At 35.3% G+C, this 25,228-nt stretch overlaps 1 protein-coding gene across 1 annotated transcript in view; it reads right to left on the bottom strand.

The window, feature by feature from the left end:
• Window positions 1-25,228, bottom strand: part of Neil3 (nei like DNA glycosylase 3) — a 43,607-nt gene that overhangs the window by 10,477 nt on the left and 7,902 nt on the right. The window contains exons 2-6 of the mRNA XM_026415224.2: window positions 21,024-21,151; window positions 12,032-12,166; window positions 11,537-11,750; window positions 9,228-9,302; window positions 7,334-7,500 (exon numbers count right to left, since the gene is read on the bottom strand). Coding sequence (XP_026271009.2) covers window positions 7,334-7,500; window positions 9,228-9,302; window positions 11,537-11,750; window positions 12,032-12,166; window positions 21,024-21,151 — 719 coding nt within the window. The remainder of the gene's footprint in view (window positions 1-7,333; window positions 7,501-9,227; window positions 9,303-11,536; window positions 11,751-12,031; window positions 12,167-21,023; window positions 21,152-25,228) is intronic.

The raw sequence follows: 25,228 nt of genomic DNA on the forward strand, positions 1-25,228 counted from the left end.
TACATCTCATTATGATTCTTTTATCTTTACTTACTTTGACTTTTAATGCACTCAGTATTTCTTATTCCTATGGAACACCAGACCTTCTACAGAGTTTGCTTACCTCACCTTATCCCTGCCCTCTACTAATTTACACTGAAAGACAGTATGTTGCATTTGTTCATAATTAAGTAAACACAATTTTAATGCCCTTCAGACTTTCAGTATGCTTTCAACTTTTCATTATTTTCACCTTTTCTTACGGAAGTATTCTTTCCTATACTGCCCCATTTCTTAATCACCCACTATTAAATTCATCCCAATCTCCACTTTGGAATGTATCAGGAATCTCAAACTCACATGTGGTAGTAGGATGAATAATGGCCTCTTAATTGTATGAGGTTATATCCCAGGAAACTATAAACTGTTATTTTTTAAAGAAAAAGATCCTTTGCAGATGCAATGAAGGATCTTGACTTAGGGAAATTATCTGGACGATTCCTTAACCTATTCATAAATATCCTTATGAGAGGCAGAGGGATATGATTTGATTTACATAGGAGAAATGTAAAAATAGGCAGAAAACGTTGTGGTGCAACTATAGTCAAGGACCTTGGGCAGCCACCAACAGGTTGATTCTCCTCTTGAGTCTTTAGAAGGAGCACATCCCTACACACACCTTATCATTGTCCCAATGATGCTGCTGTTAAGCTTCTGGCATGTAGAGCATGAGCAAATCAATTTCTGTTGCTTTAATTCACTAAATTTGTGGTAATCTGGCATAACAGTCACAAAAAAACTAGTACAAATAAAATTCATGGATCTTCCAATCGGTAACTCCCAGTAAATGGCATGAGCATGCCCTAATCAATCAGGCCCCAAACCTAGACGTCATCCTTAATATTTATTTATTTTATATTCCACATTCAACCCATCAGCAAATCCTACAGTTGGCTGCAGAGTCAAATTTACCATAAAGGTAATGAAGCTTATCCTTTCATGGCTTAGTGGGTTGTTTTCTACCGATCAAAAGTAGGGAACAGGGAGAATGGAACCAGTAACTCTAACTGCATGCTGGCGTCCAAGATGCTACCAGTGGTGGTAATCCTGGGGATTCCAGGTGAGGCTTATGTGCTGCCAGTGTCACCTCACATCTGTTCATCATCCAGGAACAATGTGCCCTGGTCATGTCAAGGAGCAGGTAGATTCTGTCTTTATCCTTGAGTACCAGGATCTGAACAAAAAAAATGCTGCTTCACTCCTTGCTCATGAGCCATCTTTACCCAGTCTGCAAGGTCCCTCAACCCACATACCACTCCAGTGCCCTACCCTTAGCCCCCAAACAGCAGGGTAGAGAAGGAAATCCGAGGCAAGAGGGAGGAAAAAAGGGCTGAAGTTCTTAAAGTAAGGTCCTCAGGCCAGCAGCGATAGCACCACATGGCAAGTGGGACATGCAGATTTTTGGGCCGCTCTCCAGTTCAGACCTACTGAATCAGAAACTGTGGGGATGGTCCAGCAATCTGTATTTTGACAAGGACTCAGAGATTCTGATGCGCCCTAAAGTTTGGGAACCACAGATTCGAAGTATCCTTGCAGAAAAGAAAGAGCGCTTGAGGAAAATATTACAAGAAACATTAGAGACACATTACTTTCATTAGCTAACTGTGGGATAAAAGAAAGTTTTCTAATTCACTGATAATAAAAATTCAATATGATTGGTGGTCATGTGACAGAGCAATCAAGGAGTCTGTAGCTCAAACATGGAAGAGGGCAATTACATGCTGAGTCAGGCAGTGAAGGAATAATGCTCTTATTTTTCTGAAGTTTCTGGTACTTAAATATTGTAATCTGTTATGACTTCGTATTCTAAATATTCACATGAGAACCTAACCTTTTTTTTTTTTTTTTTCCCCCTGTGATGTCTGTGCTGGGGAAGAATAAATCTGGGCCTCAGGTATGCTATGCAAATGCTCTACTACTGAGCTACATCCTTAGTCCTGGACCTAACTCTATTCATATTTTTTTTTTATTTTTCATAGAGTAGTCCCCCTAAACTGTATAAGTTTTAAGCCTTCCTCAAATTCCAAAAATATCTTAAATACAACCACTTTTTACCAGTCACCATTTACCACCTGCACTGTTATTGAAAGCTCCTGATGCTGCTGCTTCATTCCAATAACCCTGCAGTCACTTTTTCAGAGCAGCTTGAGTGATTCCCAAAGAACACAAGTCAGTTCATATGGCCCCTCTGCTTGAAGTCTTTCAGCAGGTTTCTGAGCTCACTCAGTCAATACTTTTCAAGTTAGGGATACTCTAAAATCTAAATGAGTTCATGCCTGTTCAAAACATTCCAAAGACTTCATGTTATACTCAAAATGAAATGGAAACTTATTTCCATGCCCAAGCAGGCTATGCATGATATCTGGTCTGTGTCTCGTTCCTTCTGCTTTGGTGAATCATCCTTGCCTTCTTTCTCTCCCTTAAGTCAGAGGTTCTTGATTTCTAGGCTACCTTCTTTAAAAACTTTTCTCCTATCCCCCTATCTTTACAAGTCATTAGATCTTTTCAACAATCTCTTCCTCAGGGACTTAATCTGCTTATCCCATCTAGAATGAACTTTCCTTTTTATTATCTGTTCTCTATTGTGTTTGGTATTTCTTGAGACCAGTGATCACTACTTATCATTGCCTCATATTATACACACATGTGGACAGGATTTTCTTAGAATGATCTCCCCTTGGAATATAGTAAACTATATATTCCACAGAAAGAGCTTTTTTCAAGATCATCTTAATTTTCCAGCTATCAAATCAAATGGATTATAGAGGGTACCATCCTCTCTAACTCAGTTGAATAACTCTCTCAAGCACTTCACCACTTTGTTGCTATAGCATTTATTCTTCTATCTCTTTCATGAGATCCTTTTTTTCTTTTGATCACCAAGATAATTAAGGTAATCACAAAGAGTTATTCACAAGGATTTCTATTGGACCTTTTTGCCTCTTCTTTGTGCTTTGCAAATATTAACAGGTTCACTGTTACCTCAGATTACCCCCAAGTGGGAAATGGGAGGGACATAAAGTACAAGTGGAGGATCTTTGCATTCCTCAAGGGAGAGAAGATACTAGCATGGGTAGCAACTGATTTTTCTTTGTCCAAACAAAATAGATTTTTAAAAAATGCCAATATAAATGCTAATAAAACTAAAAGAAAGTTATGCAAAAGGTTGGTATAAAGGTTTGTACAAAAGGTTTGTATAAATATACAAAAGGTTTGTATATTTAAAGGTTTGTATAAAAAGAACTTGCTACTCAACTTCTGTTTCAACTGAATCATATGCTACTTCATTCCTTCTACTCTACATTTTTACTCTTATAACACCAACACTTCCTGGGAGCTCTCCAGAATATATTTCTTCTGCTAAAATCAGGGGAAAAAAACACAAAAAATCACAAACACAAACACCTTATTATCCTAAGGTTGAAGTTAAGAAGCTTAAGCCGGAAGCAGCATGTCCTGTTTTTACTTCTTATATATATGTAGAGCCTAGGTAAAGTCACCTTCGTGGTTTCCTGTCCCTGAGGCTCTGGCTCTTACAGCTTTTGATTTATTCTCTGAATTACCCCACTATTCATTTGGTCACATGACCCTTTTCAACTATGTTCTAAAGATGACAACTATGCTGTTAAACTTTCTTCCCAAAGCAAGCTTACTCTATCAAGACTAAGCCATCACAGGTTGTTTCATTTCTTTTGTGCCCTCTCTTTGCTCCATCCCTTCAAATATCTCTGCAGGCAGGCCTGTGTTAAGATTTGGCTTGAATCCTATGTTCATACATGAATATACCACCAGTGTAACCCTACAATACATACAATCACAAGAATGGGAAGTTGTATTTCATGTATGTATAATATGTCAAAATACATTCTATCTAAAAAGAAAATAAAAAACTTAAAAAAAAAAAAGATTTGGCTTGCAAACAACACTAAATTCTCATTAACTGGCAACCAACAATCAACACATTTCCAAACTAGATGGTTTTTAAGACCTAAATATGTCTTTTTAAAGGAACAAAATATCCTCTCCACCTATGCATAGCTCTCCAAATTCAGTGTTTTCCCTCTGCCCTTTCTCTCCCAGGAAATCCTTTTCCTTCCTCATCTTTGATGAATTCCTACTTCCTTCAACAGGAAGCTCTAATTTTACCTCTCAGAAAGATTTCCTCGTCCTTCCCAGGTAGATTTTTGTGTTTTCTGCTCTATTCCTCCACTGTCATTAGTGTATCCATACCCATCCACAGGTTTTATTTATCTATTTAATCATTTACTTTTCACTTCAGATCTTGAGCAAGGTGGAGACTATTCAATTTTACATTGTATTCCTGTAGCTGGTATATAGTGAACCATAATAAATTAAATAATACATTTTAAAAATTATAAGAAAATTTTTTAAAGATTATAAAAAAATTCTTATCTTCTCTGAAAGAAACAATACTTACATACATAAATTATGACAACTAGCATGCAATTAAGACTCAATAATAAATGATGCAGGCATTTAAAATGTGGTATGATTAATAAAAACTGAAAATTTGGGCAGAATTTATGATGGAGTTAAGTAAAACTTTTAGCAATTGAAGGAATATTTAGGTCACTGCTATTGGGCCTTCCAGACTTCAAGATAACCTAAAGTGACTTTAAAATAAAATAAAAAAATTTGGTTAAAATTGAAAGTATTTAATATTCATCTTAAAAAAAAAGGCTGCCAGTTAATGACAATTAATTACCTTATTTAGATGATAAATAATATTTGATGATTTGGAAGAATAAGAAATTTTTTAAATCTGAAAAGCTATCAATTCATGAAAAATAAATATAGAACATTAATCACCTAGTCAAATATATAAAGGAGGTCTCTGTTTGCCAGACACTGTGTTGAATACGTGTAGCCAAATGTATACCCATATTATGAAAAATAGTTTCTTGCTCATAAAAAATAAAAAAAACCATAAACCTGTACAACAAATATAATTAATTATTTAACTATTTCAGATGTCTCAGATGGTAAAATCAGGTGAAAAAGCTGAGAGGAAGGGGATATAGAGTGACTTAGAAGCAGTTGAGAACAATAGAAGGGGTAATGCAGAAAATAAAACGAGGAGAGAGAGAGAGAGAGAGAGAGAGAGAGAGAGAGAGAGAGAGAGAGAGAGAGAAAGAAAGAAGCTTCAGGTATATTTATGAAGAAAGAAGCCAGGATCTCCATGTCTCCATGCTGTGGCGCAGAGCTCTCTACATACCCGATGCCCTCTCTCTCCTCCCCAGCTTCTGCACAGCCAAAGAATGCCATGCTTCTCTTTCAATCTGCAGTCATATCATTTTGTTCCCTTTGTTTAGTTTTCCTCCTACTCAATAGAGAACATCTTCATTTGTTCTCAGTGAACTGAAAAAGTTTTAATGTTTCCCCTAACAAGAGTGTGGTAATAACCCTCCAGCCATGAACTCTAACACTTCTATGGGCCCATAAGACAATCTTCCTAGATACTCTGTTACTTCACATACCCAACACTTGCTGTATCTTTATCACTATATCCCAACTTTCTCAGACCCATAAAGCACAAATGTCTATTATTTGGTTCTGATATTACCTGCATTATTCTTCATATCAAATATGTCACTAATTTGTTGACTTTTTAAAGTTTATATAAGGTGCTTTTCCAGTGTTTTGATCTTCCTAACATCAGATGCCTGGTAACCATCTCTCATCCTTTACTCTGCATTGTCTTCTTCATATGCATTTCCTATCTTTTCGTTTTCCATGTTAACTACATGCTACACTCAAAATTACTTAATCCCATTAACCATTCCCAGAACTACTAATGATCCCTATTATTTGATTTCATCCAACCTGTAACACTAGCCTTCAATGGAGCCTTCAAAGCCTTGGCTGATATTTTTTCATTCTCCAGCATGCCTGCTTATTAATGATTCAAGTTTGGTGGCCATGCTGCCCTTTTTTGGGAGTGGTCGTTGGGATTGAACCCAGGGCCCTGTGCATGCTAGGCAAGTGCTCTACCAACTGAGCTACATCCCCAGCCCCCATGCTGCTTTTTTTTTTTTTTTTTTTGAGAGAGAGAGAGAGAGAGAGAGAGAGAGAGAGAGAGAGAGAGAGAGAGGGAATTTTTTAATATTTATTTTTTAGTTATCGGCGGACACAACATCTTTGTTTTGTATTTGGTGCTGAGGATCGAACCCGGGCCGCAGGCATGCCAGGCGAGCGTGCTACTGCTTGAGCCACATCCCCAGCCCCCCATGCTGCTTTTTTAAATTAAATAATGTGTACTTTCTCATTTACTTAACCAAAATTCCATTTTTTAAAAGTAAAATTCAAATTGACTTTATGAGATCTTCCAACCTTTCTGTATGTATAAACCTCTAAAATCCCTGAACTCATAGCATTTCATGTACTGGTACTTTTGGTTCATAATCCCACACACAGTAGCTGTTAATCTTTCTTTTGGCATTGCCAAGGCACACTCATCTACTATCTTCTACTAAGGTGAGTGTGTGTTGGCAAAAAGGAGATAATCAGATTTTGTTGGGATTACTAGATAATGACTCTGAACTGATACTAGGAGATTCCAGGAGACCTAAAATATTACTGTGGGCCACCAGTTAGGTCAGAAGCTTTAGTCATTTTCATCTTTTTTTTTAATATTTATTTTTTAGTTGTAGTTGGACACAATATCTTTATTTTATTTATTTTTATGTGGTGCTGAGGCCCTCGCACGTGCTAGGCGAACACTATACCTCTGAGCCATAGTCCTTTTCATCTTATAAAGGGTCTTCAAACCCATCCTGTGCTTACTACCCCAGTTCTTGAATGCATAATTATACTCAGCAAAGAATAAAATCATTACACATGTTTAATAAGTGTAATGATTTTGTTTTTTGCTGAGTATAATTGTTGTTTAATTAAGAAGACAAATTCTGAAATAAGATCCTGCTTAAGTTTTATGACATATTTCTAAATAAAGCAAAGACTTCTGAAGATAGTTGCATTTTTTCCCAATTATTGACTGGGATATTCACTTTACAAATTAGATTGCACTCAAGGGTGGGATATTATCACCTGAGTTAGAGGATTTCTTCCTGAATTGAGAAGTGATCCATAATCAGATTTGGTTCCTTCTTGTTCTCTGATGACATTATTTACTGTTTTCTTCCAAAGGTTCAAATACTTTTGAATTATGTACTCTTAAGAATAGCCTGATATATACTTAGTTATGTTTTATGATTATTAACCTTTTAGTTAAACAACTGAAGCAAACAGTATCCCTTTAAATGAGGTTTCTTACCATATGTCAACATGTTGAGGATTTTCTTTTTGACATTGAGGACAGAAATATGTCATTCTGTTATTCTCCCCGAAGCGACATACAGTTATTTTGCAGTGGCAATGACCACAATTAGGACGCCTGTAAACCTTGCAGTGTTTAGAGACACCAGATCCTGTTTTACAGCACTAACAAAAATAAATAAATAAATAAAAGTTAAAAGAAAAATAAATATATGTTTAAACAGTGTTGCTAAGGAGTCAAAGATAAATTCTTTAAGTCATCTCTGAAAACAGTCTGTTAAAAATTTACATATATTTGAACATAGTTCCATATGGTCCTTTCTTTTTTCTAAGGAAAATGTATTGACAAGCTTCAGTAATGTTTGTTAAATAAGATTTGTGTGACATAATTCAATCATTTTAACTTATTAGTATTCAAAATTGTTCTTTGCATATCTTTATCCTCTTATCTAAATGGGACATAAAAGTTTTATATATTAAAATGTTTTTATGATTTTTATGATTTTTTTAATTGAATATAATTATGTGGTTAGAAGAAAAAGACTGGATTAGTTTTAAATATGATTACTTTTGGAACACTGAAGCTGCTCACTTAGTTACAATAGCCAAAAACCTTATTTCTAGGGGAAAAAATTTAACAAGAGTATTTTTTTTTTTCCTTTTTACCTTAGAGACTCATTGGAAAATAAAAATCAAATACCATCCTAGCAGATAATATGTTCCATTTCAGAATAAATACAATTTCAAAAGATATTTTGCTATTTTCTGTGAAGGTTTTATGCTCTTCACATACAATTAAAATAATTTTCATCAGTTGTGTGAAAATTTAAAAGCCCAGAAATAAGGTTCACCATATGAGCTGAAAATTGCACAAACAATATATATTAATTTAAACAAGGTACTGAAAATACTAAATTTAATATGGGCAGAAAATGGGCTGGTTTAAAATAGCCCTAGTTACTCAAGGCAAATATGTAAAGCAAAATGTTCATTGACACTTTAAGTTAATTAATGAAGAATGCTACAATACTTTCTTTTCTAAATATAGTAAATACAAGAATTTGAGTATAGAAAAGACTGGCAGAAAAACAGATTTATTTGAAACACGTTGTTTAAAAGATAAAATGCCTTTATTGAATTTTATGTATACATATATTTAACTTTTAAAATTTACATGTTAGCAAGTACTTATTTCATTCCTGGAATAGTTTTTGTGGGAGACAGAGAAATATTATTTTACATATAAAGAAACTACACTTAAGATTTATTTACCCAAAGTAGTCTTTTTCTTAATTAATTAATTTATTCTAAATATATATATATATATATATATATATATATATATATATATATATATGTCAGCATAATGCATTTTGATTCATGGTACACCATTGCAGCACAACTTTTCATTTCTCTGATTGTACACAATGTAGCATCACACTATATGTACAATCACACATGTACCTAGGATAATCATGTCCATTTCATTCTGCCATCTTTCTGGCCCCCATGCCTACCCCCCTTTGCCCAATCACAGTTCCTCCAGTTTTCCCATGCCCTCCCTGCCATTATGAATCAGCATCTACAAAGTAGTCTATCTTTTTATATGTTCTGTTTCACATATCCAAAAGAGTCTATGCACAATGCATAGACTAACAGCTAACATAGCTGCTCCCAACTTAGAAGAATTCAATATAATCATGGTTAGACAAACTTAGAATGACCTCTGACCTAGTATTTTAAAATATTAATTAGGCTCATAAAATGTCTCTCTCTCTTTTTGTATCTCTATACTCTTACCACTAGGTGGCTATATATAACCTTAGCATTTCTGATGCAATCAAAACGGGAAACCATTGACATTTTACATAGCTGAAAGTTTCAACTCTTACCCTGTAAAAGAAAATGCTGAAGTTGCGAGTCATCTTCACAAGGTGACGGGTCTGTTGATCTGTTAACTGACAAACCTTAAAATGAAAAAATCATTGAGTGTAATTTCATAATTTATTCACTATTGGGAAAAAAACACTTATAGTTCTTTGAAAGAACTGTAAATAGATTTAAAATATATGCATATCTTCTAGAACTCTGTTTATTATATCTTTTTAGTGTCATTCACTAAACTGTAGCTTTATTTTTACTTGATAGTGGTACCATGTGTTTTAATTCTAAATTCAAGTATTTATTGAATGTTCTTATCAGACATCTTCAAAGTCCCAACATTTTCTCTCAGCTACTTGCAAAGCCTTCCTGGTTTTAAAAAACTAAAAATTTAAAAGGAAGAAAGAAAGAAAGGAGGAAGGAAAACTAGGCATAGGAGTAGGTGACCATCAAAGTCATAATAGGTTTTAAAAAGATATGAATATATTTACATGCATTAATATCAAAGTACTCGTTGACACATGGAATAACTCAGATAGACCTTACTGGAGAATGTTTTTTGTGTGATAAAGTGGCATTAATCTCAGTGTTACCAATGCAGAATTAATTTTCATTTGGTACATGTGCTTTCAATAGTAAATCCAAAAGAAATTCTGATACCTTACTCTTGTTGTATGTGCCTGAATACATACATATGCACACACACACACACACAAAAAAATTATCAGTGATTATAAAAATGAAAATTGTCTAATCAACATAATCTTCCAAAAGTATTATAAATGTTCCTCATTTTTTAAATTTAAAATTTATACATTTTAAGAATATTTACTCCTTACCATATCTAAAAACATATTAAGACAACCCTTTGTATGCTTACCTGTACTATTTCAATAATTATGTCTATACTCTGAATAACTAAACTTCAGAAATGCCAGTAAGTTTTAAACCCACAGGAATTATGGGTAATGGACTTATTACTAAGTGAATGCCTGGCTGGATGTAAGATAAAAAGCAAATTCTCAGTTCATCACAATACCCTTTGTTCTTAACATTTTCCATTGAGATCTGTGTGATTTAAAACAGCTCCTTCTGCTTAAAATTTTTTTCATTATTGCCACATTGAACTAATTTGTGCCTAGTGTCAAAAAACAGAACTTAATCTAAAATTATCACTACCTGGTTTCTTTTAAAACTATTCCTACTGATTTGGATTTTACCAAACCATCTAGAATGTATCTGCATAAAACAAAAAGGTGACTTTGGACTTACATAAAATAGTTTAGTTAACAGAATTAATTATTATGTAAAAATAACAGTTGATAGAAATGATTTAATTAATAGAGTTACAAATAATTTAAGTAGTAACAGAACTGGATAAAGTTCTAATGCAGAATTCTTCTCTGGAAACTGAAACACATGCATTCCAATCTCTCTGACTTCTAAGTGAGAGGTTTGAGTTCCAATCTCTCTGAACTTTCACAACCTTGCTCTAGTATTGACCAGCATCCTCTTTTCTATAGTTTTAGCATTTCTCTCTGCCAGTTCTTTTTTATCCCAATTTAGAAATAGGTTCAAATCTCTTCAGATACAGAAAAACAAAAACTAGATCCATCCCTATCCTGGTATTCCCTTCTAGCAGTCTAATATTTTTCTCTTCATGTTAATCTAAGCTACTGGAAGGAACAAGAACTCTGTATTTTGTTTCCACTTGCTCACTGATCACTCATTGCTTAGTCCCTGTCATCTGAATTCCATTCTTATCATTGTACTGAAACTACATTTTCTATCTTAACCAACACATATAAATATGAATACATAAGTATGTGTAGAGTATGTGTTGAATATGCCAGATAGAAAAAGAAAGTTGTGAGCTTAAATGATTCACATATCCTACAAAATTCACTTTAAGCCCATCAAATGTCAACAACTGTGTCCTAGATGCATGGATACATCCCTGAACAAAGCAGACTTGTCCTAATCAGAGATTACATTCTGGTTAGTACAAGGCAGATTTGTTGAATAATAAATGTAATAAGTAAATATATTGTGTTTAAGAGAAATACATGGTGAAGAAAAATTAAAAAGCAAAGCAAGTTAAGGAAGATTGAGACAGTGAAGCAGGAGAAGGGGATGCTTGCTGCAGTTTTAAGGAGGTGGTCAGATTTGGTTACAAAGAGAACTCGACATGACCCAAGACTTGAAGGACACTTGAAGTATGAGGAGAATGTGCTACTGCAACCCAAGTGTAAGTGTTCCACATGGGTCCCTTAATAGTATTTAAAAAAAAAAAACAATTTTAAAAATACTTAAAATTTACTTTAACAGCTGGATGGAGACCACTGTCAAAGAGTGCTTCATTTTTGATGATGTTGCCTACCCCGGGCAACACTCTTTGATCCAGTAACACATCACATAGCATCCGACCTGTCTGTTTTTTAACTTCACTTTCTGCTCTTGAGAAACTAAATTTAGGTGAACATATGTCTAATTCTGCCATCATTCTTATTTTCTGTTGGCTTTCCATTGAGTTCCTATAGAAAGGAATAAAAAACACATTAATTGTTAAGACTGGCTTATAATTTTACAGTGTCATTTAAAAATGAGCTTTGATATAAACACTTTATGATAATCATGGCACAAAGGTTATTTGGGTGAACAATGAAGACCCTAACAAATTATTCTATTTGAAGCCTCCTTTATCATGAGGTTTCATCAAATATAAACTATTTAAAAACACAGGTGATGTCCCAAAGTAAACCGCAAATCTAAGCTCCATAGTTTTGCAGGTAAGTATTTTTATTTTATTTTTTACCTGAGTTCTACAGATGAGTCAAAGAAACAAATCAAATCTTTGGTGAGTTGCACTTCAAAAACAGGAGAAACACCATTTTTTCTTTTACACTCAAGTGGATTAATCATGATGGAGCCTTTCATTCCAAAGTGAATCCTGAAACAAAGTCAAACCCATTTTTAAATAGAAATATATCATGCATCAAACTTTCCCTTTCATGTTTTTTGGAATAAAATAAAATAAATGTTAGTCATCATGGGCACTTTTAAAGGGCAAAATATTGTCACTAATATTATATATTTTTTCCTTATAGCTTTGTATCCTTATAAAGCTAGAAGATGTGACAGTGTTTCAACCTACACATAAGTTCCTAGAGAATAACAAGGTCCCAACAATAAGCCCAAGAAAACATACCCCTGTCCTTCTTATCAGATGAAATATCTTTTATTCATAGAACAGTCTAGCATCTCTTGGTGTTTTCTGATTCAAAGGCTTAAGATAAAGCTAAATTTAAAATGCCAATAGTTTGTGTTTATAAATTCTACAAAGCCACTAACATTCAAATTCCCTATTTCTACCCACAGTGGATTGGAAATGTTTACCTACTGCAAAATAAGATTTACAGTTTAAGATATTTTTCTTTCCCATTGCTTTGCGCTCAGCAATGAAACAATTTCTTGCAAAATCTTGTATATAAAGAAAAGAGAAAGAGCAACAGAAAGGAGAGAGAGAGAGAGAGAGAGAGAGAGAGAGAGAGAGAGAGAGAACACAAGTGAAAATGCTATTGTCTTCAATTCTTTTCATTTTCTTTTACCTTTACATGTATTGGGAAGAAGGGATTTATAAATATTTACGGTTAACTTTAAAGTTACAATGCAGTGATGAAAAATTCATAACCTTTCAGATTTTATAGGATTGATTAGCATGTCCAGTAACATAAGAAAAAAAAAGAAGTGGTTTTGTGAGGCCTCTGATGATGAAGATCAAAAATGATTCTCAAGATGAAATACTGTGTTCTGCCTTTCAAATCCATCTTCTTGTAGCTTTGTTGAGTTAATAAATATGGTTCTTTTGGCAGCAAATGTTACTGCTCTGTGCTTCTAATTCCAAAGCACCATGTTATAGTATTGTACAAGGTTAACCAGTCTAACTTTAAAAATGTGGGTTTTAAACTCTGTGTGCCCTACTATCAATCATAAATGCATTTTACATGCCCCATAGTTCTTGACAGGAAAAATGTGTGCCTGTAAGTACTCCATAATTTAGCTTATGGAGGTTCAGCCCCAGTGAAAGGTGTGCAACTGTCATGCCCAGAAGCCATCATATCTAAAATCTTTTCAGCTGCATGCCTCATAAAGTGGATTCTAAATCACTTTCCATAATGAAACCACATCCACATCAAAAATTTCAAAGGTTAAGACCCAATTCAAATGCACGAAAAGCCTCAATAAGAACTGTAAATAAAGTAAATGTGCCTTTTTCTTGTAAACCTGTTCAATTTGAGGGAAAAATGTGCATAAAAATAACTATTTTTATCTTATATTTTTATTTTATTAAATAGCCAAATGTTATAATAATGAAGCCCTGATAACAAATTTTATGTTTAGTGTTGTGTTAATTACCTTTTATCTTAGACTAAGAATATATCAGTATCATGAAAATTTTCAAGACATAGTAAGTATCTACATTGTTTTAACAACTGATATATTAGTTTTTATAAACCAGTACATAGGTCCACACGACAACAATGAGATTTTTAAGTTTCATTTGGTTTTCAGTATTTCATATATTTAATTAATGTACTTAAGAAAAATATTCCCAGATCGCTGTTCCTTCATCCCATCCAAAGGTCACAGGAGACTCTGCATAATGTAACTCTGTCTACCAACTGCAGTTGTCTGGCCCAAGGATGGGTTTTAGGCCAAACCTGAACTGGTCTCTAGCCCTTCATCTGATCCTGTGACTTTGATACAATTAAGTAATGAGCTCCTGTCTTAAGCTGGATTCATGGATTTTAGACACATAGAGATAAGTTTCTTCTTAGTTTTGGAAAAGCAACGATGGGAGCTGTCTGTGGGAATGTTTCCATGTGGGAATGAGTACCAGAGAAGCCAAGGAAGACCTGTCTGCAGAGAGGAAGTCTACAACAGATTTTAGTGAGGAACAGACTCAAGAAATGAAGAGAGTCCTAATAGCTTTCAGTCTTTGCTTCTAGTTCTCCCTCAACCCATCTGTATTATCTTCAGCTTTCATAGATACTCCATATTCTTACAATAAGTAATTATCGAACTTGTTTGCACTGTATTTTTGTCATGTATAGTCAAAGCTGTAACATAAAATCACGCCCAAACTAAAACTGAAATGATAGTAAGAAAATCTCTGCTAGAAATAGCCTCCTAAAACAAATTGATAAATAAGCCCTGATCCTATTTCAAACATCACTCTCTTCTAGGCTATCATTACCGGAATAGTCTGAACATTATGAAGCACACAAAGCAACATAGACAATAGCACTGTCACAGTTCATGTCAATAACAACCATACCTTGCAAATAAGGCAGTTGCTTAGTAAAATTAGCAAATGGTCAGAACTGTCCTAAAGGTAATAAAGAATGTTAAGTATAAACATATAAAACCTGTAGTAAACATTCTAAAAAGATTGTAAAAAGATAGGGTTTTAACCATGTGATGATGAAAAAAGTGAGTTTTACTTTTATTTAGGATACAGAAGTGAACACAGCTCCGCCCAAACATGGAGAGGAAAACTTACATTATTTACAAAGCCAAACATTTACTGAAATCTATAACCGACATGAGGTTGCAAGTCAATCAGGTAGGCAAAATTCCAAAATGACAAGTCCCATTGTGAGGAAAGTCAGAAAACACAAATTATTATATCTATGGCAGGACATAGGAAGAAGAGAAGACCACCCTGAAAATGGGTAAGGAAACACACTGAGTGTGAGCAAGCATGACAGTTCAGAATCCCCGAGTCCCACAAGAGAGTCTGCACTCATGGCATCCATTGCTGAGATGGGCAAGAGGAGGAAGAGTCAGGGAAGGAGACCTGAAAGAGCTGCCTTTTGTGGCATGACACCTGTCTTCATGAAGCTCTGTCTGCTTCTTGAACACTTCTCTAATACAAAGTCTTAGAAAGTCTTAAGCTGCTGTAGCAAAAGGAGAGGTAGAAAGAGAAAGCTGCCAGGACATCTCCACTGCTCATATAATCAATTTACACTGGTTTTACAAGTTTCAGCAGTCTGCAAAGGGGAAGAGTAGGAAACTCCTGCAACCTGGCCCAGGCAAAGATGATTCTCTGGTGAGAGTGAGGGGGCAGCAAAAGCCACCTGTCCTTAGGGGTGAGACAGGGAATCAGCATTGGCACAGAATCTTGCAATTATTGAAGAAAAATCTGCTTCCACTGAGAAAGAGGTAGGAAACCCTAGGACCCAAGAACACACACAGAGGTAAGGTAGAGTTTGTGAGAAAAGGGACAGTAACTACTAGAACACTGCAACCCTTACACACACATGTACAGGACCTGACCAAGACTCATGCTCATCCGGAAGAAATAAGAACCTCCATGGTCACAACCATGAGCCTCTCACTGAGTAACAATCAACAGTGGTCTCCACTAAGGAAGTGGCAAGAGTAGAGAGACTCCCCACATGACAGGAATATGCAGGATCTGTTGAGAGTTGGGAGCAGAGCAGAAATGCAGAGAAACAACACACTGAGCAGCAGAAGCAGCTGGAGCTTTGAAGTCCTTGGTGAACTTCAGGAGGCAACGATAGCCCACCAAAACCCAAACCAAGTTCCACCAATTCCTTAGGAGATCCACTCAGTTTCCCAAACTAATGAGCTGACAGAAGAGGCATTCTGGGATTCAGTCTCTCCTAGAAGTAATTTCTGGGATTCTGCTCTTGTTTTTCTATACATCCTGTCTGGGATTCAAAGAATACATATATGTCTATATATATATGCACACACTGAAAACTCCAATATCAAGAGAGAACACAGTCACTGGAAATAGATTAAAAAATGTCCCAAATGTTGGAACTATGAGACATGTAGTGAAAGAGTAACATTAAATTTAAATTAAGATATGCATTATAGACAATCCTATTTTATATATCAGTCATTAATATACTAGTGACTAATATATGAGATGATCTAGTATAAAGGCACATGAAGAGATGAGAAATTCCTGTCAGAGAAATAAAAAACAGAATTCCTTCAAGGAGCAGATCAGCAGACTTCACACAGCAGAGGAAAACACAAAAGCTTGAAAATAGATGAACAGAAATTATCCAAACAAAAAGACAGGTATTCTTTAGACATGAAAAATATCCTTAATGTTTACTCCAAAGTTTCCAATTTCCCTTTTGCTTTCTGTGGATTCAAATTCAACCCACGACTACATTCTTTATGTGAGATAGACTTCCTTTTACTTTTCTGTGTTGCAGGTCTGCTGGTGTTGGATTCTCTTATCTTTCTTTATTTTGGGGTGTGTGTGTGTGTGTGTGTGTGTGTGTGTGTGTGTGTCTGTTTGTTTGAAAGTTTTTATTGTACCTTCATTCTTAACAGATATTTTCAGTGGGCTTAGAATTCTCAGTTGAAAGGCTTATTGTCTATTCGGCAATTTGAAGAGGTTGTTCTTGTTCGTGTCTTGCGGAGTTTCTGATGAGAAGTCTAATGTATTTTTTAACTTTGTTCTTTTGTATATGATGTTTATTTTTATCTGGTTGCTTCCTGGATTTCTTTTGATCTTTGGTTTTTAGCACGTTGGTTGGGTATATGTGAGAGATATTTGTTTTTATTTGAAGTTCTTTTGAGTTTTTGAGTCCAGGATTGGATAAGGAAAATTTCAGGTCACTGAACTCTTCAAAAGATGTCTTCTGCCCAATTATTTCTTTCTTTTGCAATTCTAGTTAAAAGTATGTTAGACCATTTGACCTTGTTCCACATCTTCATTAATTCTGTACAATTCTTGGTCATTACTTCTTCTGTTTTCTTCCTGGGCCTCCAAATACATTAGAACATTTAATACTGTACCAATATTAGATCTCCACGTGCTCTTTGAGAAAATCAGGAGGGGAAAATTCCCAATTCATTTGGAGACCAGCATTATCATAATGTCAAAATTAGACAAAGATACTGAGAAGAAAATAAATCCACAGGCCAATATTGCTCATGAAGACAAATACAAAAGTCCTCAATAAAATAAATCCAGCAAAATATAGAAAGGGTAATATATCATAAAAAGGTAGAATGTGTCCTGAGAATGCAAGTCATTTAAAATTCAAAAATCAAACAGTATAATTCAGCATATATTACAGTTTGGATGCGAGGTGTTCCCCAAAAGCTCTTGTGTGAAACAATTCAAGAATGTTCAGAGGAGAAATGATTGGGTTACAGCCTTAACCTAATCAGTGAATTAATCCCTAATGAGATTAACTGAGTGGTAACTGGAGGCAGGTGGGGTTTGGCTGGAGGAAGTGGTTCATTAGGAGTGTGGCTATGGGGGATATATTTTGTATCTGAAGAGTGGAGACTCTCTCTCTGCTTCCTGATCACCATATGAGTTGCTTCCCTCTACCATAATTTTCTGCCATGATGTTCAGCCTCATCTTGAACTCTAAGGAATGAAGTCTGCTGTCTGTGGATTGAGACCTTTGAAACCATGAGCCCTCAAACTTTTCCTCCTCTTCAATTATTCTGGTCAGATCTTTTAGTCACAATGGTGAAAAAGCTGACTGAAATACCATAGAAATAAATAAGAACAGCCATGTACTGATCATAATAGATGCAGAAAAAATACTTGAAAAAAATGTAATATTCATTCATGATTTAAATTTTCAACAAAGCAGAAATAAAAGAAAACTTTTCCAATCTAATAAAGGACAACCATAAAAAAATCACTGAGAATAGGCAAAGTGTACAAGTGGCACACAGAAGGTATTTATTACCCTAAAGTATTTAATTTAGAATCTTTATCACACTTCAGTCCTTCCTAAAAAGTTGTTTAACAGATTACAAAAAAATATATCTAAGCTGTAAAACCCTTTTATAATTAGTTTATGATAGGTCTCATAAAGACATCTTAGCAAACTAAGAATTGTTGTATCATCTCTTGCATATCATATTAAAGGTTCATACCATTTAAACTTCAATGAACTATAAAAGAGATTAAATATAAAGTTTTTCTAGAATGGCAAAGCCTACAAAATATTTCAGGTATAGCTTCTGGTTTGAGTATGAATACTAAATTATAATCCGTTATAAATCACAAAATTACAAAAGTATTTTGGAGAGATATTCATTAAAAATATCTTATAAAATAATAGGCCAAAATGTAACAGCTGTACCCATTTTGATTGAAAAATAATAGCTTGTTGGGCTGGGGATGTGGCTCAAGCGGTAGAGCGCTTGCCTTACATGCCTGAGGCCCGAGTTCGATCCTCAGCACCACATACAAACAAAGATGTTGTGTCCGCCGAAAAACTAAAAAATAAATATTAAAAAAATTCTCTCTCTCTCTCTAAAAAAAAAAAAAATAACAGCTTGCAGAGTTGGTAGGTCTAGATGAGTAGACATATAGATAGATATATGTTCATTGTACCGGCAATATATGTGCCCAAAGTCAATAAAGATTATATTTGGCAGTGGAATCCTGAATGCATTATTGTATACTTTTTCAGTTTGTTCTAGTATTTGTTATGTTTATAACAAAAAATTGAAAATGATTTTTGCCTTGCTTTAGCTGAAGAGTTACTGTTCAAAAACAGGAAAGCCAAGTGGGGTGGTGTATGCCTGTAATCTTAGCAGCTTGGGAAGCTGCGGCAGGTGGACGTAGAGTTCAAACCCGGCCTCAGCAATGGCGAGGCACTAAGCTAGTCAGTGGTTAAGCGCCCCTGAGTTCAGTCCCTGGTACCTACCCTCATCCCAAAAAAGTATAGACACTACTAACACCACAACTGTGCCCATAAAATAAATGTGTATAAAATAATTTTTAGTATTCTATGGCACTATTATGAATACTTAGATACCTCATCTGTTAACAGAAGCAATCACATTCTAATTTGTATTTTTCTGAAGTATGGATTTTTACATGACAGATTTCCTTAGAGTGGACTGTACCTGTATTCTACTTTATAAACAAATGAATCCCAGAGTATTCACAGCCTGCACAGTGAAATACACATGTCTTATGATTAAAATCCATGGGCAATTTTCATCATGAATAGCTTGATATTAAGGGAAAACTGTAAGAAATCTGTAAGCATGTTTCCTGCTACATGCTCTCTAAAATGCAGACCAGTGTTCTGGGTAGAAAATAAGTAATAAATGAACACTAAATTTCTACGTCAGGCTCACAGACCTGCAGCCTCATAAAAGGATCACATTTACTTGACAGTCATCCATTCACCTAAAAAGCATAGGTTGGGAGCACAGGTTTTAAGCTTATGTTATGCTGTGAAAGGGGATTCAGCTGATTTTATGTTGTTGAGTTTAGATTCCAACAGCTGATCTGCCACTGACCTTGAATTGTTACATAAAATAGCTGTTAAGGTTGCAAGAAACCAGAGGCAAACCATTGCATTCTCTTTCTATCTTCATCTGGAGATAGGTACTCTCCAGAGATGGTACTCCGTTCATGTAGTTTGAGGAAGTGATTGCCCTTGTTTGGAACTTCATGGGACACTTACTGACAGCTCTGCACTGAGAAATGATTCCTTCCTTATCAGTCTGGTGGAGAACACTTGATAAAGCCTCCTTTTCATCTTACAGAAATAAATCTGCACCTACCATCAGAGAATCAATAACATATCAATGTTTTCAACTATGGTGCATGGATTCCATTGTGTCCTACTCTGTCCAGAGCTAAGGGTTTTCAATCACATCAATCTACAACAGCAGTAATGTAACCTGCAATATATCATTACTGCATGAACCAGTAGGCATATGCTGATGTTATCAATCCCAGACTAAGAAAAACTATGAAGTGACAATGTTGTCCAAGGACAGCAGCTGCTGACAACGAAGAGAGAACACCTCAAAGGAAAAGCAATTACATAAACCTGAAGTACTCTAAATATGTGGTAGATGAGATGCAATAAATAACAATCATAGAGTCACACCATCTCTTTGTAAGCTTTATTCACCTTCAGTTAAAAGTACAGGGTCTAATAACAACTCTTTTCTTTAGAGAAGGTGATAACAGTTCAATACCTTTAAAAAAAAAACACTAAAGAGGATTTAAGGAAGCAGGACCCATCTTTATAGTTTGCAATAGCTTAGGCTAAATCCAGAAAAGACAGACTTAGATTCAATAGACATATTAACTCATAGACCTTTTTCATTTTCCTGCAAAAATTAAGTAGGTGACCATGCATTGCAATTACATACATTTTGACACTTATCATCTTTAAGTTAATCAAGCAGTAGACTGCTTATCCTTTGCCAACACAGTAGCCATGAATTTCCATAAGAACTCTGAAACAATGGAGAACCTGTTATTTCTGAGAAAGTTTTTGAATTCAATAAGTTCCCAAGTTCTGTTGAAGGTTTCAGAAAAAGAAGGAAGACAGAAAAATACAAAAAAATCTAGTGATACATTTAAGCCAAAGTAGGGCCTGTCACAAATATAAAATAACTGATGCTACTGAATGCAATGAACATTTGATGACAAGAGGGGAGATAGCAGTGCAGGGAATTTGGAGAATAGCAAAACAGAGATGTGCTGCACTAATGCATCTTGGGAAGCCCTGCTAGCCTATCCATTTTTTTAAAAGAAATAAATTGACTAGCCTCCAAGTAATGATGACATCACAATTTATTCTTCTTCTGCTTATTGCTTTCCAAGATAGAATCTCAACCTCTTATATTAGAGCTCTCTTAAACATAGAGTACTTTCTACATGATTAAATGTGACACCTGGCAAACTGTAAGAAAAGCCTTCTACACATCCTTTAAATAAGAGTGATAAGATGTATTGTACAGGTTTATCTTACCGTAAAGCTTTTGGGCCAAAGTACATAAAGAGCTCCTTCCCCAAAGTTTCCACACCACTGTAAACACATCCATTAAACACTCGCAAAAAATTCTGTCTGGAATCCTTATTACTATTCAGTGCAACAGCCTAGAAGAAAATATACACATAAATGCACACACGTGTTTGAACTCTAAACAAAATTATCATTTAATTCTTAAATGTATTTATATTACTTCATACCCAGGTGCATTCCAATGAGAAGAATAAGTTCCAACAAGTCAAGTAATGTAATCAGCTGTTTACATACTTTTTGTCAAATTACTATGCAGTCATTTAAAGAGAGCGGCCAAAAACATTAAGTGAAAAACGGTAATTGGCAGACAATCAAAAGGAGTTGCTTCCAGGATCATATAGCTGTGTGTATATGAAAATAAAGCACAGGAAAACAATGTGAATGTTGTATAATCAGTGAGTGAAATATAGAGTCTTCCATTTCCAGAAGGACAGCCAAATTCTCAGAAAGAGTATTTGAATATACACTGCCAAAGTGATGTAAAATACGAAAACAAAGTATTTTTAATAGCACTGATGAATTTTGAAGCAAGTAAGGAATCATAAGGAGCTGAAAGCAAAATAAAAGTAGGAGAGAACCTTGCAAACAAGGTAAGCAGAGGCCTGAAGCCAGCTTTGCCATAAGGGCAATCATTAGACCTAAGGAATGTGACAGCTTCAGTGTCCACAGCTTTCTGCCACAGGTCTCCTGAGAAGGGTAATCTAATTGGACACCTACCCCACTTTAACCACAATGTTAAAAATGAAGGGAAATAAACTCACTTTTGCTTTTCTTCGTCAGTCTTGCAAAACCAAACAATATATTGTAAGGGTTACAATATATGTACTGAATACTATAAAAAAATCAAGGAAATTATAAACATAAATATAGAATATAAGTTCTTCTATGGAGGAAGGACAGGAATGGGATTTAGCTTAGATATTGGTCATGTTCTTAATAGGGCATATGTAGACCAGTGTTCTGTATATAACTTTTTATGTTTTAGCTATGTTTTATAAACATTTAATATTCATTCAAAATTTAAAACTTATAAATTTATAGCTACTATACAAAAACTTATTTATGTAAATATATCCATACAGTAACTCTTTATCCAAGGAAATCCTCATCTCTTAACTTCTTTACCCTTTTTCTCAATGGGCCTAAGAATCCTGAAGATTCTAAATGAAATCGTGGAAGGTAGGAAGGGGTGGGGGCAATGTCAAGGAGATTATTATAAAAGAGCTTTGGATAGAGAGTCCAGAAGAAAGTCATGACTATTCCTTAGCTTAAGGTGGAATGATATTGCTCAGGAATTCTCAAACATTTGATTTAAAAGCAACTGTTATTGTATGTGCTTGAGATGATATATCTAGTCTGTTCCTTATTTTATAAGTCAGCCCTTGTTTAAAAAAAAGATATGATGATAGATAGTGTTTAATTCAGAGAAATAACAGGCTGATTATATATATTTAAGGATTGAGAGTAAACATTATTCTTCCACAAACCTACTTGGGATTATAATAGTGACACCAATGCCAGAATTTTCCAGCTGCCTAAAGTTCAGGGAACTTTAAAGGGCTTTGTATCCCTCCTTTGCATAAGTACTGTAGAATTAATCACAGGTTTACAATAACCAGTAACTATGCAAGAATAATCAAAAGTGGCAGCCTTCCATTTCTGCTCAAATCATAAGAATCTGTGGGGGAGTCTAGCATATCCTCAGAACTTCTGCCTCTGATTTCTCTTTCTCTCGTGAACTTGAGAGCCCATCAATGAACATCAAGCACTGGCAAGGCAGGCTGTGTATTTGGTGAGGGAAAACATAATTCCACATCTGCCTTGCTTCTATAAATGAACCTGTTAGAGCCCTGACTTGAGAAGCAACAAGAGTCATGATGCTTTTCTGCCTCACAAGGGACTTTAAGCCACTTAACATACACTTCAAGCCAAGTATAGATTACAATAGCAGGTTTCAAGGTAGGTTTCCATGACAACCAATTAGCATGCACAAAGTTATTATAAAACTAAACAGGACACTTATAAAATGATTATACAGAGTTGGTGCAGATCTATCATAAGTAAACTTTGCCTTGGTATAAGATTAAGTTTTATATTTTGGGGACCTTAGATTGAAGGTCTTCTACATTGATTTATGAATTAATAGCTCAGAATCTTGTTTCTCTACCACTACAATGTCAGCAACTTCTTAGCCTCCCCCAATATTATTTATTAGCTAGTGGTTTTAATCATGCCCTTAGCTTCTGTCAGGGCTCCCAGAAAAGACTGTGAGATGAATTTTACCATTTTTAGTATGTGTAGCCACCTTCCCCCCACCCCGCCTCCTCCACACACACACACACATTCACACTCACACATAGCTTTCCCTAGTCCTTGGTTAGAAGGGAATTAGCTACTACTTTTATTATTGTGTTTTATTTTCCTTTAGTCTTTTAGTTTTCCAATTCACATCACAAACTCAACATCTATCCCATATCTGATTGGCTGATTAAAAAAGGTTTTCTTTCAGCTGTTACATGATCATCCAGCCCTATGCCTGACTGCCCTTCTTCCCTTCCTCCCAACATGGAAAACCACATGACTAGTTTGCTCTTACTTCTTGCTGGCTTCCTGCCCAGACAGACCTGCTGTCCTCTACTCAGTTCTGACTTTACCATGTTTTAGGATGATCCCTGGCAAAGAGACAGATAAGGTACCCTTGAAATAAACAGTGCTGTCACAACACCTACTAAAACAGTAAATTGAGTCCCAACTGTCTCATTACTAAATTAACAGCTGATAAGACTATACATCATTTTAATAAAATCTCTAGAAGCCAATAGCTATAACAGTTCATGTTATTTACTGTGTCTACAACACAGACATTCTCTGACCACAATCATTCCCATTAAAAATGGATCAAAACCAAGTATGGTAGCATATGCCTGTAATCCCAGCGACCTGGGAGGCTGAGACAGAAGGATCAAAAATTCAAGGCCAGCCTCAGGAACTTAGCATGACCCTATCTCAAAATTAAAAATAAAAAGGGTTAGAAATATAGTTTTCAATGGTACAGTGCCCCTGGGACAAGCCATAGTAAATCACACAAACAATTCATGGCTGTTTAATTAGAGTAATTCATTTTAGAAAAATTTATTGATTTTCTACTGTGTGAGGTTTTGTTCTAGGAGCTGAGGATGTCAATAAACAATTAAATTCATCCTACCCTTAGGAAGGTTATCTTCTAACAGGTGAAGAGAAAGCAACAAACTTAAGAACACAATATGTCAGAACATCTGAAAAGAAATCCAGATGAGAAAGAGATCAAGATTGGGAAGGGGAAACAGTGAGCAGTTTGGAAGGGCAGTCACAATTTCATTGGGAAATTGGCATTTGAGCAAGTTTTACATGAGCTGAGAGAGAGAGAGCCATAATTCTGAAATGGCAGAATTGGCAGTGTGAAGGACCTGAAATCCTGTGGGCCAGTGTGGCCATAGCACAGACAATAAGAGCAATATTAGAGATTTGACTTATGGGTTATGGACTCCCATGGGTTCTTGGGCTCTCTACCAGAACAACCAGATAAAGCCACATTAGCACAGGAACAATGTTTTTTATTCTTATGTGGGAGATCAATCTCAGACTGGTTCAAATGAAGGAAAATGGTACACAGCTTTTATGGCATATAGGGGTAGGCAGAAACCTGATTTCTTGCTGATGTCACAGGTAGAAGTTGAGTTTTAGTTGCATATGTGCTCTTCTACATGTTTCTCCATGTGTCTCAGTACCATCTTAAGTCTCTACCTGGGAGTGTGATTTCTACTTGGGGGTGTGATTTTTACTATGCTAATAAAGGTAACTACAGGTTACTTTAGTGACCATCTTATGCATGCATTTGCCCCTTAACACCTGAATTTGCTCCTTACCATCTGAGAGAGTCTCCAATATTATTCTCAGAACAGAACAAACTATTATCCTCTCTCACTGGGTTGATTTTAATGAACTTGTTCTTGGCTTTCACTTCTTATTATCTCTGCTGACCACATACATAGTCTTTGAAGGTTTAACTGATGTACCAACCTTCGGACTCCAGGTATGTTCTTAATTCCATAGCCCTAAAGTCTGGTCTACATTTTAACTTCTGATTTTTTGGCATGTTATTATTTTTTTAA

Source organism: Urocitellus parryii, chromosome 14 (genome assembly GCF_045843805.1).
Source record: "Urocitellus parryii isolate mUroPar1 chromosome 14, mUroPar1.hap1, whole genome shotgun sequence".
Lineage (NCBI taxonomy): Eukaryota > Metazoa > Chordata > Mammalia > Rodentia > Sciuridae > Urocitellus > Urocitellus parryii.